General features: G+C 47.4%; 1 protein-coding gene across 5 annotated transcripts in view; it reads left to right on the top strand.

Moving 5' to 3' along the window:
• NUP210 (nucleoporin 210) overlaps window positions 1-17838 on the top strand; it is a 143049-nt gene that overhangs the window by 12972 nt on the left and 112239 nt on the right. For 4 of the 5 annotated variants that reach the window (XR_013527513.1, XM_078351693.1, XM_035273724.3 and 1 more), the window contains exon 1: window positions 13016-13345. The exons of the other annotated variant lie outside the window; for it this stretch is intronic. Coding sequence is in view for 3 of the 4 variants with exons in the window: in XM_078351693.1 (XP_078207819.1) it covers window positions 13179-13345 (167 nt within the window). In the remaining variant the exon portion in view is untranslated. Of the gene's footprint in view, window positions 1-13015; window positions 13346-17838 lie in introns of those variants that run through there. 5 annotated transcript variants of the gene reach the window in all.

The raw sequence follows: 17838 nt of genomic DNA, 5'->3' as shown, positions 1-17838 counted from the left end.
TGCTGACAGGGGATATAGTGGGAATGGGAGTAAACCCCAAGGTGAGAAGAATGGAGTCGATTTGCAACTGTCTAGGTGTACCCATGCACGCCTGGCTGGGCTTCCCAGGCTTAAACACTTAAACAGTGTTTAAGTGAACAGCCTATTACAAGGTAAATAACAAGTCCTAGGATGAGAAGTACAATTCCCAATTTTAAAAGCAAAGATTTGAAAACATTTGTTTGAGGACTTCTAACCCATGAAGAATTTAGAATTTAGTCTAAACTGCAGGAAAAAACCTCAAGAACAGCTAACAACAGTGTATTAAGTTTTTCTTTTCTTTCTTTTTTTTTTGTTTGTTTGTTTGTTTTGAGACAGAGTCTCACTCTGTTGCCCAGGCTGGAGTGCAGTGGTGCTATCTCAGCTCACTGCTACCTCTGCCTCCTGTATTCAAGCAATTCTCCTGCCTCAGCCTTCCAAGTAGCTGGGATTACAGGTGCATGCCACCATGCCCGGCTAATTTTTGTATTTTTAGTAGAGACAGGGTTTGACCATGTTGGCCAGGCTGGTCTCAAACTCCTCACCTCAGGTGATCTGCTTCCCTTGACCTCCCAAAGTGCTTGGATTACAGGCGTGAACCATCATGTCCAGCCTAGTTTTTCTTTTGAAGCATAATTTTTCTCTCTCCAGTCCCTATTTTTATTAAAAATAAATCATGATAGAACTGAGTTGTTTGCAAAATAAATTTTAGTCTTACTGTACTTGGCCTGATTATTTGCATAAAGTACAGCAAGAATAATTATTTTTCACTTAGGATTTTTTTTCTTTTTCTTTTTTATTTATTTACTTTTTTAAGATGGGGTTTCACCATGTTGGTCAGGCTGGTCTTGAACTCCTGACCTCAGGTGATCTGCCTGCCTTGGCCTCCAAAGTGCTTGGATTACAGGCCTGAGCCACCATGTCTGGCCCACTTAGGATTTTTTAATTGGCTTTGATAGAACTCTGTTCCATGAAGAATCTCAGATAAGACTTTGAAAAGCCAAGTCCAACTATGCGTTTGTACCCTCAAATATCTATAAGTTGGGCAAATTCCTCTCCTCTTGAGGTCCCAAGATAGCTTGGAATTCCTGGGGCTGTTAGAAAGTGACATTCTGTATTTGCCACATGTTAGGAACCTTGTACAGGGATTCTGTGTGAACAAGAATAGCGTGAATGGGAGTGAACCCCAAGGTGTGAAGCCAGATTCCCTGATGAACTTTAATTAGCTGTATAAGTCAACTTTGAATCTTTAAAGAAAGCATGCCATTCCATTCAAAGCCTTGGTAAAATAACCAATTTCTCCAACTGTCCTGTTACAAAAGAAAACATTCTTGGCCGGGCATGGTGGCTCACACCTATAATCCCAGCACTTTGGGAGACCAAGGTGGGTGGATCACGAGGTCAAGAGTTCAAGACCATCCTGGTCAACAAGGTGAAACCCTGTCTCTACTAAAATTTTCTTCCTGCAATGTGGAGTTCCGTTAATGAAAAAATAGCGAAGGGACTGGAGGTAATTGTTTTCTTCTTTGGCAGGTCCAGACTTTTGGCAGTTAAGGGAACTTCAGAGAACAACTTCATCCTATGCTTTGGGACAGACAGGAGTGGGAGAAAGGTCAGAGAGACCTTAAGGCTGTTTCTTCAGTTTAGCATGTCAAAGCTCCATACTTGGGGAGCTGTGTGTTGCTGAGTGTGGTGGCTCATGGCTATAATCCCAGCACTGAGGTGGGTGGATCAACTGAGGTCAGGAGGCCAACATGGTGAAACACTATCTCTACTAAAAATACAAAAATTAGCTGGCCGTGGTGATGGGTGCCTGTAATCCCAGCTACTCCAGAGGCTGAGACAGGAGAATCACTTGAACCCAGGAAGTAGAGGTTGCAGGGAGTCAAGATCCTGCCATTGCACTCCAGCCTGGGCAACAAGAGTGAAACTCTGTCACACACACACACACACACACACACACACACACACACACACACACAATTTGGCTAGACTAATTTACGCTTCTACCAGGGACATGAGAGAGTTCTTTCTTCCATCTTTGCCCAGACTTGATATTGTAAGACTTGAAAAGTTTTGCCAATCTCATCAGTGAGAAAAGACAGCTTGTTGCTGTTTTTTTAGACAGAGTTTCGCTCTTATTGCCCAGACTGGAGTACGATGGCATGATCTCAGCTCACCACAACCTTTGCCTCCCAGGTTCAAGCAATTCTCCTGCCTCAGCCTCCCGAGTAGCTGAGACTACAGGTGCCTGCCATCACACCCTGCTAATTTTTTTGTATTTTTAGCAGAGATGAGGTTTCACTGTGTTGGCCTGGATGGTCTCGAACTGCTGACCTCAAGTGATCCGCCCGCCTCAGCCTCCCAGAGTGCTGAGATTACAGGCGTGAGCCACGGTGCTGGCCCCTTGTTACTGTTTTAATCAGCATTTCCCTAGTTATTGAGAAAGAAAAGCAGATTTTCGCATGTATGTTGACCATTTGAATTTTCCTCTTCTGGGAATTGTCTGTCTTTATGTCTACCCAGCTTTTCATTCTTATTTCTCCCTTTCTCAATACATGGAGAAGTATTTAGGGCCTGCATTGTAAAAATGGCAGGAAAAGTTTCTCTCCTTTTCTCCCCAACTAATTAGAATTTAAGCTCATAGCCAGGCACCGTGGCTCATGCAAAATTTAGCTGGATGTGGTGGCTCATGCCTTGAAGGGAGGCTGAGGCAGGAGAATTGCTTCAGCCTGGGTGGTGGAGGTTGCAGTGAGTAAGCTGAGATTTCACCACTGCACTCCAATCTGGTCACAGAATGAGATCCTGTCTCAAGAAAAGAAAAAAAAAATTTAGCTCATACAATTTCTGATGAATACAAAACCTCCAAACATAAATTAATTCAGTCAAGCCAGGTAATTAATTAAAAGACATTACAGAGCCACCTGTAATCTCAGGACTTTGGGTGGCCAAGGCAGGTGGATCACATGAGGTCAAGAGTTGAAGACTAGCCTGACCAACATTATGAAACCCTCTCTCTACTAAAATACAAAAAATTAGTTGGGTATGGTGGCGGGTGTCTGTAGTTCCAGCTACCCAGGAGGGTGAGGCTGGAGAATCACTTGAACCCAGGAGGCAGAGGTTGCAGTGAGATGAGATCACAGCACTGCACTCCAGCCTGGGTGACACAATGAGACTCTTATCTCAAAAAAAGAAAAGAAAAGAAAAGAAAAGAAAAGACATGACAGTTTAATACAGTCTAATATGTATATTTATGATGTAAGTACTGAGGTATTGTCAACCATTTAGCTGAATTTCCCTGGCTAATCACGCAAATGATTAACTTAAGCCTACTTAATCGTACTTAGTTTTAAAGTAAGCTGCTCCTTGAGCAGAGAGGAAGACTGGGACATTTTACAGGAAGTCACCCTCCCTCTGACAAGATAGGAAGACACCTGCCCCCTAAGGAAAAGTCTCAGATGCAGGGCAAACAATCTGAAAGCTTCAAGATCAGCAGAAGAAAATTGTTGCTTCCTCCTAGGTGAATACAATGGAAAGTTGTGGAAAACCTAAATTCCCATTTGATCATTTTGTTGATGAGGCTGTGGGTGAAATGAAAGTTTCCTAACAAGTCTTTTGTTGCCTGGGCATGATTTTTTTTTCTTTTTTTTCGAGACAGAGTTTTGCTGTTGTTACCCAGACTGGAATGCAGTGGCATGATCTCCGCTCACCGCAACCTCCGCCTCCTGGGTTCAAGCGATTCTCCTGCCTCAGCCTCCTGAGTAGCTGGGACTACAGGTGCGCACCACCATGCCCAGCTAATTTTTGTATTTTTAGTAGAGATGGGGTTTCACCTTGTTGACCAGGATGGTCTCGATCTCTTGACCTTGTGATCCACCCGCCTCAGCCTCCCAAAATGCTGGGATTATAGGCGTGAGCCACCGCGCTCGGCCTTTTTATTTTTTTTTTTTTCTAGACAGAGTCTCACTTTGTTGCCCAGGTTGGAGTGCAGTGGCACAATCTCGGCTCACTGCCAACCTCCGCCTCCCGGGTTCAAGTGATTCTCCTGCCTCAGCCTCCCGAGTAGCTGAAATTACAGGCACCCGCTATCATGCCTGGCTAATTTTTGTATTTTTTTAGTAGAGACAGGGTTTCGCCATGTTGACCAGCCTGGTGTCGAACTCCTAACCTCAGGTGATCCACCCGCCTCAGCCTTCCAAAGTGCTGGGATTACAGGCCTGAGCCACTTCACCCAGCCTGGGCATGAATTTTTATTCATGAGTAATATATAATCTTATATATGTACTCATTCGGGATGAAAGGACTACATTCAAAAGAATGAAATCAGAATATTCTGGTCTCATCTTAATCAGAATAAGTGATTATTTATATTAGAAGAATCCTTTACTGTTAACAACTGCTTTTATATTAACTATATTATTTATTTATTTATTTAAAGACAGAATCTTGCTCTGTCATACAGGTTGGAGTGCAGTGGCACAATCTTCGCTCACTGTAACCTCTGCCTCCTGGGTTCAAGCAATCTCCTGCCTCAGCCTCCCGAGTAGCTGGGACTACAGGTGCTCACTACCATGTCTGGCTAATTTTTGTATTTTTAGTAGAGATGGGGTTTCACCATGTCTCAAACTCCTGACCTCAGCTAATCCGATCTGCCTGCCTGCCTCCCAGATTGCTGGGATTACAGGCGTGAGCCACCAGGCCTAGCCTTCCTTTTTAAGACTAAATATTATTCCACTGAATGGATAGGACACATTTTGTTTATTTATCCATCAGTGGATGAATCAGATGGCCTTCATCTTTTGGCTACTGTGAATAATGTTGCCATGAACATGGGTGTACCATATGGGCTTTCAGTTGTGTTGGGTATATACCCAGAAGTGGGATTGCTGAACCATATAGTAATCCTACATTTAATTTTCTGAGGACATATCATATTGTTTTTTATAGTAGTTGCATCATATTACATTCCTTCAGCAGTGCACAAAGGTTCCAGTTTCTCCACATTTTGTTTTCTGTTTTTGAGGTTTTTTTTTTAATATAGTAGCCAATCTGATGAGTGTGAGGTATCTCATTGTGGTTTTTGAAATGCATTTCCCTAATAATTAATGATTTTGAACATCTTTTCATCTGTTTGTTGGCCATTCATATACCTTCTTTGAAGAAATGTCTATTCAACTCCTTTGCCCATCTTTTGATTGAGTTATTAGTTTGTTGGTGTTGCTGAGTTGTAGGAGTTCTTTTATATGTTCTAGATATTAACCTCTTATCAGATATGTAATATGTAAATATTTTCTCATATTCTGTACATTGCCTTTTCATTACATTGAGTTGTATCCTTTGATGCACATGCTTTTACTTTTTTTTTTTTTTTTTTTTAAGACAGAATCTCATTCCATCACCTAGGCTGGAGTGCAGTGGCATGATCTCAGCTCTCTGAAACCTCCACCACCCAGGTTCAAGTGATTCTTGTGCCTTAGCCTCTGAGTAGCTGGGATTACATGTGTGCCATCACACTTGGCTAATTTTTGTATTTTCAGTACAGACGTGATTTTACCATGTTGGCCAGACTGGTCTCGAACTCCTGACCTCAAGTGATCTACCTGCCTCAGCCTCCCAAAGTGCTGGGATTACAGGCATGAGCCACCATACCCGGCCTGTTTTTACCTTGATGTAGTTCAATTTATTTATTTTTTACTTTTATTGCATTGTTGAATTTTGATAACATACAAACTTTAAAACTTTTTTTTTTGAGACAAGGTCTCAGTTGCCCAGCCTAGAGTACGCTGGCGAGATCATTGCTCCTGGCAGCCTAGAACTCCTGGGGTCAAGTGATTCTCCCACCTCAGCCTCCTGAGCAGCTAGGACTACAGGCGTGTGCCACCATGCCAAGCTAAATTTTTAATTTTTTTTTTTTTGTAGAGATAGGGTCTCACTATGTTGTCCAGGCTATTCTCACTCTCCTGGCCTTAAGCAATCCTCCAACCTTGGCCTCCCAAAGCACGGGGATTATAGGCATAAGTCACTACATTTGGCCTAAAATAAAACTTTAAAAAAAAATTGATCCTTTATTAGCAATGCATTGTACATGGATGTCAATTTACAGAATGCCTAGAACAGAATGGCACCCAGATACATCAATTCAGCTCATGCGTTTGTTCCTGGAGTAAGCTTATAACTTTTTGGAATCATTTGAGCTTGCTTCAGGAACAGTTGTTGCCCCCAACCCTTATGGTACTATACAGTGTTGTGTTTAAACAGTAGATTTGAGATAACCAGTGATAGCACAGTGACTATAAAGACAGATTTGAATTACTGCTATTCAGCTATCCTATGCTGAATGTAACTAAAAATACATTAATGTAATTTTCAAAATATTAAGCCACTATCTTTTCCTTTTTGGCTATAATAGTTATTTTGTTTAAAAATTTTGCTGGCTTGCTGATATATATAAAGTTTAATAAAAGAAAATGTTATTTTTTCCTAGAAATTATTATATTTCATGTTTATTAGTGAAAATAATCTTGTCTTATAAAGGAGGAATGGTTCCAAATGATCCTCCCTAGGGGGTCCAATTTGCTAGTTGTGCTATGGGAGGTGTGAACTACCCAGGAGGGGCCAGGCCAGAGGAGTAAGTGTGGCAGGCAGAGGTGAGAGAGGATGCCTCAGAGGGCCTGGGGACCACAAGCAGGAGTTTGAATTCTATGTCAAAGGCACCTGGGAAGCTCTGGAGGGCTGGATCCCTGAGGGGTGTGCCATGATCTGTGTTGACCACCCTGGCACTTGAGAGGAGCTCAGAAGCAGCAAAAGTCTATTAGATTCTCCAGAGAAACAGAATAACAGTGTGGGTGTGTGTTGGGGGGCACTTTGTAGAGAGGGGAGAGATTAGGGGAATTGGTTCACATAATTATGAAGGCTGAGAAGTCCCAGAGTCTTCTGACTACAAGTTGGAGGCCCAAGGAAGCTGGTGATATAATTTGGTCCAAGCCTGAAGGCCTTAGAGCCTGGAGATATGATGGAGTTCAAAGACCTGAGAGCCTGGGGTGGGGGTGGGGGTGCTCATATAAGTTCCTGAGTCAAAAGGCCTAAGAATCAGGAGCTCCAATATCTAATGGCAGGAGAAGACATGTCCCAGCTCAAGCGGACAGTTAATTTGCCTTTCCTCCCCCTTTGTGTTCTAGTTGGGACCTTAAGTGATTGGATGATGTCCACTCATATTGGTGAGGGCAGATCTTTACTCAGTCTGATTCAAATGCTAATGTTATTCAGAAACACCTTTACAGACACACCCAGAAACCATGTGATACCAGCAATCTGGGCATCCCTTAGCCCAGTCAAGTTCACACACGAATTAACCATCACGAAAAGGGACTGTGCTGCTGTGTGGGTTGGGGTAATTCTAGAAAGTAAGGAGTAGAGCCTGCACTCCTCTGGTATTGGTGGCCTAGTGATATCTGAGGACCCACTTGTGTGTCCAGCTAGGTTTGCTGGAATCATATTGAGGTGGCTGGGATAACACACGTGTGCCTGGACTTCCAAGGAAGGCTGAAGGTGTGACAAGCTGGCTGCCATCACTTATTCTGCAGCCATCATCATCTAGTGACACCTGTGGGGAAGGATCCAGGGACCTGCAGGAAGCAATCGCCAATCCCGGCAGAGGCTGAAGGTGGCAAGTGTAAGGAACACATTCTGAGAAAGAGTAAACACATCCAGAAAAGCTGCTCACGGATGTGAGCGGGAGGCAAGTCTGGGCATTGACGTAAGCAACAATTTCTGTAATTAAGTGGTGCCATTCTCTTAAGTATGACGGGGTTTTGGAAAGCACTTTGTAAAGGTGGAAGCCATTCCAGTGCTCCTGGTGTTTGCTTTCTTTTTCCTTTTTCCCAAAGCCAAGGTTTCCAGATCAGAGGTGATGCTGAAGGTCCCCAGTGGGTGTCCCTTTCCTCCATTTCCAGAGTCCATGAATAAACCTGGGGCAGACTTGTGTGAAGGGGATACCCCATTGCTGCTGCAATGGGTGGGGCCTGGGGTGACTGCAGGGCTCAGGAGAGGTGGGACTCAGCTTGGGGGTGTGTGAAAACACAAATGTCTACTCCAGAGATAAAGGGGCAACATTTAAATGCAAGGGAAAAAAGAGAGATGGGGAAGGAAACCTATAGATTGAAAGAGGCTTAAAAGACATTTCAGTCAATTCCAATGTGTGAGCTTTACTTATATCCTCATTCTCAAAGCATAAACTGTAAAAAGGCATTATTACATGTATGAGACAGTTGGAAATTTGAACTCTAACAGTAATTTATGACCGTAAGATTACTGTTAATTTTTGTGTGTGTGATAATAGTATTGTGGTTATATTATATCTATAAAAGGATTGTTATCTCTTAGTGATACACACTGAAATACAGATGAAATGACAGGATGTCGTGGATTTGTTTCAAAATGAGATAGGGTGGGGCCTGGGGTGACTGCAGAAGCAGCAGAATTGACTGTGGGTTGTAGCCACAGGACTGGACAGTCATGAGTTTCATTATACCATTCTGTCTACTCTATGGCTCTTTGAGGTTCCCCATTGTAAATGATTCTTAAAAATTACTGTTTGGCCAGGCACAGTGCCTAATGCCTGTAATCCTAGCACTTTGGGAGCCTGAGGGGGCAGATCCTTTGAGCCCAGGAGTTTGAGACCAGCCAGAGCAACATGACAAAACCCTGTCTCCACCAAATAAAAAAAAAAAGCAAAAATTAGACGGGTGAGGTAGCACACACCTATAATCCCTGTTAATCGGGAGGCTGAGATGGGAGGATTGCTGGAGCCCAGGAGGTAGAGGCTGCAGTGAGCCAAGCTAACACCACTGCACTCCAGCCTGGGCGACATAGTAAGACCTTGATTAAAAAATAAATAAATAGGCCGGGTGCAATGGCTCACACCTATAATCCCCCCGAGGCGGGCGGATTACAAGGTCAGGAGATTGAGACCATCCTGGCTAACACACTGAAATCCCGTCTCTGCTAAAAATATTAAAAAAAAATTTAGCTCGGCATGGTGGCATGTGGCTGTAGTCCCAGCTACATGGGTGACTGAAGCAGGAGAATCGCTTGAACCTGGGAGGTAGAGGTTGCAGTGAGCCGAGACCATGCCCAGCCTGGGCAACAGAGCAAGACTTTGTCTCAGTAAATAAATAAAGAAATAAAAAGATATAAATAAAAATTACTGTTGTCACAAAAAGATGATGGATAGGCTCTAATAGATAGGACAACATCCTCCTGGGAAAAAGTTAATGGCCTTGAAAAACCTCTCCATACTTGTATGCTCAAGGAGAAGGGTCAAGATTAGTATGGTTTGTCCTCAACACTGCCTTGTCATCTTCCCACTGAAGGCCCTGAGAGCAGGTCTTGGGCCTCAGCCCTGAGCAGGCAATAGTATTCAACAGTAATTAGAAGACATTCTGTTGTTTCGACGTATTTATTTTATGGCTACTTCTATTATATTTTGGGCTTTTGTTTACAGAAGAGACAAAGTTTGCTTCTTAAGTAAATATATGTAAACACTTTGATTTAAAGATAGGAAGTAAGAGTGCTAGTGGCACTCAGATATTATTTTTAAAATGTTTTAAGGGTGGTAGAAGTTTGGAAGGCACTGATGTGGGTCAGGAGACATTTTCTATCTGGTTTTAGTTATCAGGTGAGTAACCAGCTCACTCAAATCTGTTGCTTCTTCCAGCCCAGAGGGTCCCTGTGCCCAGGACAGAAGGCGCAGAGCCCATCATCCATGGCTGCCTCCCTGCATCTCAAACACTGACACCCAGAGAAGGGGCCCAATGCCAGGGAGTGGAAACAGCCCACACAGAGGTGGGGGTGGCCTCTACCATGGACCCCTGGCTTGGCCCCAGATACATTCCATACCAGGGTTGTATGCAAGTGAAAAGGGGGTCTGGGGTTCAAGTTTAAGGACAACGTAAAGGGATAAAATCTCAAATGGAAAATGTTTTACCCATCATTTTGTTTTCTTCCTTTTTTTTTTGAAATGGAGTTTTCCTCTTGTCTCCCAGGCTGGAGTGCAATGGTACGATCTCAGCTCACTGTAACCTCTGACTCCTGGGTTCAAGTGATTCTCCTGCCTCAGACTCCCGAGTAGCTGGGATTACCAATCCCAGTATGCAGCTGGAATTACCAGATGCATACCACCATGCCTGGGTAATTTTTGTATTTTTAGTAGAGATGGGATTTTGACATGTTGCCCACGCTGGTCTTGAACTCCTGGCCTCAGGTGATCCACCCACCTTGGCCTCCCAAAATGCTAGGATTATAGGCCCATTTTGTTGTCTTCCATGGGTTGCTCTCTGCTGGGAAAATATCCTGATTGCCTTAAATCACCTGAAACATAGCTGTTTAGCAAGCTGTGTCCACTCAGATATGTTTTGCTGGGCCAGTCTGTATGATTCTTTTTTTCTCTGTGTAATTAAACCTTTTTTTGAGATAATTGTAGATTCACATGTAGTTGTAACAAATAACACAGAGGGATGCTATAATGTGTGCCCTTTACCCCGTTTCCCTTAGTGGACATCTTGCAAAACTATGGGATAATATCACAACCAGGAACCACACATTTATACAGTTAAGCCACTGAGCATTTCCATCCCAGGGACTCCTCATGTTGACCTTCTATAGCCACATCACTTCCTACCCTGTGCTGTCCCTGACCCCACATTGACTCACCTTGCCTATACTTCTATAATTTTGCCTTCTCAAGAATCTCGTATAAAAGCAGTATACAGTATGTAACCTTTTGTGCTTTTGTGATGTTTGTTTTCCAGTCAGTATAATTCCCTGGAGCTTCATCCAAGATGGATGTATCAACAGTTCATTTATTTTTGTTGTTGAATAATATTCCATGGCATGGATGTGCCACAGTATGTAATCATTACCCATGAAGGACCTCTGTGCTGTTTCCAGTTTGGGCTTATTTGAATACAGCTGCTATGATGAACATTTTATGTACAGGTGTTTGTGCAAACATTAGTTTTCATTTCTCTAGGATAAATGTCCAAGAGTGAGATTTACCTGCTTGGCAAGACATATGTATGTGTGTATATGTGCCATATTTCATATGTACATATGTGTGTGCCGTATTTTACACACACACACATATATATGCTTGTTTATACACAATATTTCTCTGGATATATACTCAAGTGGAAAACACTGATTGCCTGTGGGGAAGGATATTGGGTGATGGGGAGGGAGAGGAATCACTTTCACTTGGAACTCTTTTGAGCTTAAGTTTCAACCATCTGTCTGGATTTTTGGAAAACAAATCAATAAAACGTACAACCCGCAAGACACCCGCAGACTTCCTCACAAATACTCACTCTGAGGCTGCCTTTTCTGCACAAGTCTGTCTTTTATTTCTTTAAAGGGAGCCCGCTGGAATTCCCCTCCCACAGGACCTGGTTCCACACGGGGCAAACCATCACCCCCTTAGTTCTGGAACCTCCAGGTTTCCCCCAACACACGTTCCCTGGTCTAGGGCCCTCATGCTTTAAGGGTGACCTTAAACACCCTGCATCACCATCCAAAAGCCCCTTTTGATCCCTGAGGGGCAGGCTCAGCCCATGCAGGCCTCGCTGAAGCCCAGTGCGGTGCCCATGCCCAGCCCAGGGACCACCTTCTCCAAAAAGCCTTCCGAGCTTGACTGACATCCTCTCCTTCCTTGTCACCCCAGTGGCATCGTTGTGTGTCTTCCTGGCTAAGCAGCCTCCACTTCCTGCACTCCTTACACAGTCGGCCTGTGCACCTCACTCTTCCCTTTCCTGACCTCCCACTAGGCTGGGCCTTCTCTGCAACGCTAGATTCATATTTTAGCGGCACCAAGTGCAACTCACGACAAAGACGGCTAAAAGCCACAGAGCACAGCACTGAATCTAAGACCTTCCATGGGTGTGCGGGTGGATTCCGTGGTGCTGAACTTTCTTTTGTGGGTGTGAGCGTCGTGGAGAGGGTTGTGCTTTGGCAGTGCTGGCGCCGGAAATGACCTTTGGGTAACCTATAATGGCTTCCGCAGCGGGTGAAGCAGGACAAGGGCGTGGGGTTCTCTGGCTGAGTGATCTGGGCACCTTTCAACCAGTTTTCTCCTGGAGAAGTGGGGATCTTAAGGCCTCTCTGAAGGATTCTGCCCGGGGCCTGAAAGCTTGGGGGGACACCTCCTCCCTCCTCAGGCCCCATCTCCAGGCACAAGACCACTTGAGCCAGCAGCGTGTGTCAGCAGGAGAGCAGAAGCCAGAAGAGGGCAGGCCGGAAGACAAGTACCCCCAGAAGGTCGAGAGAGAGACCTTCCTGGTACCGTGTAGCAGTTAGGTCGGACTGGGACACTTCCCGTCTACAGGAGACTGTAAGACTCCTGCCTCGCCCTCACTTGGGGCTGACGCCATTTTAGGCCTCAGCCCGTCTGCAGCCGGGCTATCATTAAAACAGCATGTTGCTCCACACCATCTCGTGTTGTTTGTTGTTGGCGCTTTCTCGGGGATCGAACCGATAACAGAGCCTTGCAGTGAGGGGGCTGAGGAGGAGCAGCCCCGGGCCTTCAGCCCTTCAGCAGGTGGCTTCCCTTTGCGAGCCCGGGGTCTCTCTTGGAAACATGGGCTGGGACAAGGCAGGCGCCGGTTTTCCTCATCCCAAATGTCCTGGGGCGTGTGTCCCATGGTTGCTGACCGTGGGTCGGGGCCTGAGCGCAAGGTCCACAGCCGGCGGCCTGGCTCCACCGCCAGGGGCGCTGACCTAAGCGGGATGCATGCTGCGGGGAAACCGGGGGCTCCCTCTACGGCCTTCTATGGTCTAGAGGTCCCCACAGGCGTGCGCGCTGGCTCAGCCTTTATCCGCGCGGGCGCGCCCCAATTCCTCTCCCTCAGCTCCCGGGGCCCGGGCGCGCGCCCCATCTCCCCGCCCCGCGACCGGGCGCGCGGGCCGGGCCGGGCCGGGGGTGGGGTCGCCGCGAGCTCGGCCCCTAGAGTTCCCGCGCTCGGGCCCAGGAAGCGGCCGCAGGAGGCGGCCCTTGCCCCGCCCCCGCGCTCATCACCTGCTGGCCTGGCGCTCACGGGCGGGGGCGGAGGGCGCCAGGGGGCGGCGCAGGCGGCCGGGCGCAGGGTCGCAGGAGTTGACGCGCGGCGAGGATGGCGGCGCCAGGTTTGGGACCGCTGCTGCTGGCGCTGTCGGTGCTGCTGGGGCTGGGCCCCTCCGCCGCGGCGGCCAAGCTCAACATCCCCAAAGTGCTGCTGCCCTTCACGCGGGCCACGCGCGTGAACTTCACCCTGGAGGCCTCGGAGGGCTGCTACCGCTGGTGAGAAGCGCGGCCTGAGGGGCGAGCAGGCGGGGGTTGGGGACCGTCTGGGGCCTTCGCGCTGAGAGGCCGCGAGGGCCCTGAGAGGCCGGCAGGTGCGCGGCGCGCTCTCGCTGAGCGCCCGGCGGCGGCTGCCGGAGCGGCGGGTGCGCGCTGGTTGCCACCAATGCTCATGGCGCCGCCCGGGCCTCCGCGCCGCTGAGGCGCGAGCTGAGCCTGCCGTGCCCCTAGTATTTTGGGTTTTGCGGGAGGAGGGGTGTCCTGGGAAGGGGCGTCTGGGGCCGCAGGGCCCGGGCCGACCTGAACAGGAAGGGGGCGCCGGGGCCGCTGGGTCGCACTTCCTTTGCCTCCCTTGCCTCCGGGATCCCGGCTTGGGTTTGTGTGTGACCGCCCTCGCCTTGGCGTGGGAAGTGGGTCTGTGGGAGACGAAGCGCAGCGCCTAGCGTCGCTGGGAGGCATGGAGACCTTGGAGGAAAGGAGTTGGAGGGGAGCCCAGGGGCCGCTTTACAGAGGCCAAGTGAGGCGAGGCTGGCCGGCGCTTCCCCTCAGGCTGCCTCCGCGCGGGTCCTGAAGCTCAGGGCATTTCAGTCACCGTCCCTCCTGGGTTGGGAGTTCTCCACGGGCTTGAGATGTGGAGTGTGACCCTGTGTCACCAGAGGGATCCATGAAGCCTGAGGCCGACACTGACAAGGCGGTGGGGTCCAGCCCTTCCCTTTTGCAGACCGGGCGAAATGGAGCTCCTGCCCCTGGCAAGGCTGAGAGGGCGCGACTGAGCCTCCCAGCCCTGCTGGGGGTGAAAAGATGGGATTCCGCCCTTCCCACCGCCTGGATACCCATTGGTTGCTCCCTTTATTTCTCTGTTTCAAGGCTGAATCAAGGTTGAGGCAGAACGTGGACCACATGACAGCGCCACGTGTGTGAGCCTGGACATGTGTGTGTTTAAGCCCGTTTGAGTATTAGTCTTTGCGTGTACGTAAGTGTGATGCCTGGAGCTCACACCAGCCAGCTTTCTCTGTTGCTTGCACTGCTTGCCCTATTTCTTTTGTTTCTTTCTTTCTTTTGAGACGGAGTCTTGCTTTGTCGTCCAAGCTGAAGTGCAGTGGTGCAATCTGGGCTCACAGCAACTTCTGCCTCCCAGGTTCAAGCGATTCTCCCGCTTCAGCCTCCTGAGTAGCTGGGATTACAGGTGCGGGTCGTCTGGCTAATTTTTGTGTTTTTAGTAGAGACGGGGTTTCACCTTGATGGTCAGGCTGAACCCCTGACCTCAAGTGATCCTCCCGCCTCGGCCTCCCAAAGTGCTGGGATTACAGGCATGAGCCACCGCGCCCAGCCTGCTCTATTTCTTTTTTGAAGGTCTCATTCCTGAAATCAGGATATACTAGGTCAGCCCATTGCATTTTGGGATTAGTGCTTTATGCGCCTGCAGGCTCCAATTTCTGGCCTGATGTCAGAGACTGAACTTGAGCGTTAGGTTTTCTGTATCCCAGTCTAAGTTCTTGTCTTGTGTGGGAAGATCAGCCGTTAGTCAATATTGTGGCGGGGATACATGCTCATTCTCTTGTTGAAGTTGTCTCTCCTCTTAGTATATGGGAAAGAAAGAGGAAGCTGATTATTGAAAACAGCTAACTTCAGGTGAATCCCTTTGGATATATTTGTGTGCTACATTCTCTGAGATTCTATAGCTGTACTTTTTTTTTCCCCTAAACTAACCCCCCCCAAAAAAAATCACTTTCTTTTTTGAGAGGAGCTGAATGGTGTTGGTGGATTTTAATTTACTTGGTAGGAGAAAGGGAAAAAACATTTCTAATCTCTGATGCATCAAAGATGTGCTCAGAAGTACCTTATAACGTGTTTGGCGTTGATCTGTAGCTTGTATTGCAGATGTGTGACTGCTATCCAAAGTGTCTTCTCAGGGGTGTTTGGTGATTGTGATTTCCCCTTAACTTCCCAGGAAGGCATTCTGTCAGTCAAGCATTGAGAATATTTTCTTTATTTTTAGTAGTGCTGTTCCTAGTATAGTCATCTATTGCTCCAGTTTTGAAGAATCTCCTCTGGAGATTTTTAAGAGCTGGCCTGTAGACATATATCTGCAGTCCTCTAAACCTGGGAGGAACATTACCTCTTCATCCAGAGAGTTCATTGTTAAGTCTCTGAGATGAAAAAGAAAACGAAAATTCTTCCAGAACCTGTGGAACATTTGCTCATCCTTTGAATTTGCAGCTGAGCTCCAAGTTTACAGAAATCACTGTGTGTGCCTGAGCCAGCAGCTTCACGTTTACTTTTCCTATTTTTTTATATTATAGCATCAAAATTGGATTGTTTTAGCCAGGGGAACCTAAGAGATCATCTAGTTTAAACAGCCTGTGTTTCATATGGGAAAATCTAAGCAGCAGAAAGGGAAGTGATCTCTGGGATTTCTTGTAGTGATGGAGACTAAATTGGGGCAGGAGCTGCTGGGACTCCTCCCTGTCCCACCCCATTAGACCTGGGGACTTTGCAGCCTCTGGCTAATTTGCCAGGCTCTAATTGAGCCTCTGCAACTGCACTCAGCCCGAACTGGTTTTGTGACAAGTTCCTGATTCCTTTTAGATATTTTACATTATTGAAAGTGCTCCATAAAGTATATTTCATTTGCTCCTTTTAAAGGTATCCTTTTATATACAAAATGACCTTATATCGAAAACTGAAAGAATAGATGAAAAAAAGAAATCATGCAGGGCAGGGAAGGGCGGCTGCCTGCAGGTTGTCCTGCCTTCAGGCAAAGAGACCAAGCTTTGAGCTTTTGTACCCACTGTCAAGCAGCCATTGATTCCCTTTGGGAAGGGGGTGTTGTTTCACTTCCCAGGCCTCTGGCAGAGACACCCTGTTGTGAATTACAACCTGCAGCTCCCCTGGCTGAGGTGAGGAGGGGATGTGGACCTGCCTGGTGAACAGCATCCGGATATAGCATGCATAGTACGCGCCATATGGAGCTGTGCACAAACTTCTCCTTTCCTGCTCCTGACAGTCTCTCCTGGGCACCTTGGAGCTGCCTAACCTTGTCCTGCACCAGGGTATACTCCCTCTCTTACATGGTCTGGGGCACTTCTCAGTCACAGGTGTAAGGATTCTTAGTCAGGTGAAAGCCCAGGAGGGCACTGGTCCCTGTGCTGTGGAGCTTGGCCTTGGAGCGTGCTATACCCCAGGGAGCTCAGATGACACCTGGCTAGTCCTTCTGTCTTTGCTGAGGGGTGACTGTGGGAGGCCAGAGGCCAGCACCACCCTTGGGTATGGACATCCCAGGTCCCTCTCCCTGCCCTGGCAGGGGAAGCTTCAGCAAGTCCCCTCGAAGTCCTTCATGGGTGAAGTTGGGCAGGAAGGGTGAGGGAGGGGCTTCCTCTGGCTCTTCAGGAGACCTCTCTGCATGCTGAGCCAGGTCAGAGTGTCATTCAGCCCAGCACCCTGAGCCTCCAGGACAGGGGCAGGTCGGCACAAACTAAAAACCGCACAGGTGAGGCAACAGGGCCTGAAGAAAGTTGCCACAAAGTCAAAATAAAAAATTCACAAAGAGTGGCTCACGCCTGTAATCCCAGCACTTTGGGAGGTCCAGGTGGGTGGATCACCTGAGATCAGGAGTTCAAGATCAGCCTGATCAACATGGTGAAACCTCATCTCTACTAAAAATACAAAAAATTAGCCAGGCGTGGTGGTGCACACCTGTAGTCCAGCTACTCGGGAGGCTGAGGCAGGGGAGAATTGCTTGAACCTGGGAGGTGGAGGTTGCAGTGAGCCAAGATCGCACCATTGCACTCCAGCTTGGGCAATGAGAGCCATACTCTGTCTCAAAAAAAAAAAAAAAAAAAAAAATTCACAAAGTGGAAACAACCCAAAAGTGGAAGTTGAATTTGATGGGAGGCCCCCATTTGCTCTTTGCACTTCTTTCATTTGGCTTCTCTGAGCCCATACGTGTACTTCTCTCTTCTTTGAAAGTGTTTTTTCCCTGCATCGCTCAATTTGTGTGCATGGTGCGTCCCCCACACATTAGGCCAAATCTCTGTCTGCCTTCTTATGCCCGGCCTTAGAGTCACAGGCTTTGATCGATTGTGTTATCATCTGGGCCTATTTGGTGGCATTTCTGGCAGTTAGAAGGTGAGGTGAAGATGCCACAGCTCCCACAGGGCCTGGGAGAGAGCACATGGTGAAGACCTGTCCTGCCTGAGCACCAGGGAACATGCACTAGATGGACAACACCTTTCACCAATAAGGGCTGGAGAGTCACTGAATAAGAGGTGACAAGTGTCTGTCACTCTTACTATGAGCCAGACACTATTTGAGGTCCTGGGACGTGATAGTGAAGCAGCAGGAGATGCCCTGCTTTCCGGGACTCACAGGTGGTTGCAGGAGTTAAACAGTTAATTAAGATGAGATCTGTGGATGCATCTGAGACAGGAGTAAGTAGTGAAGAAAATAGAACTGCAGGGCGTGGAATGCATTTTGGGAAGGGCGCCCAGCAT

This window comes from Callithrix jacchus, chromosome 15 (assembly GCF_049354715.1).
Source record: "Callithrix jacchus isolate 240 chromosome 15, calJac240_pri, whole genome shotgun sequence".
NCBI classification, from domain to species: Eukaryota; Metazoa; Chordata; class Mammalia; order Primates; family Cebidae; genus Callithrix; species Callithrix jacchus.
This window is presented reverse-complemented; position numbering and strand designations above follow the sequence as displayed.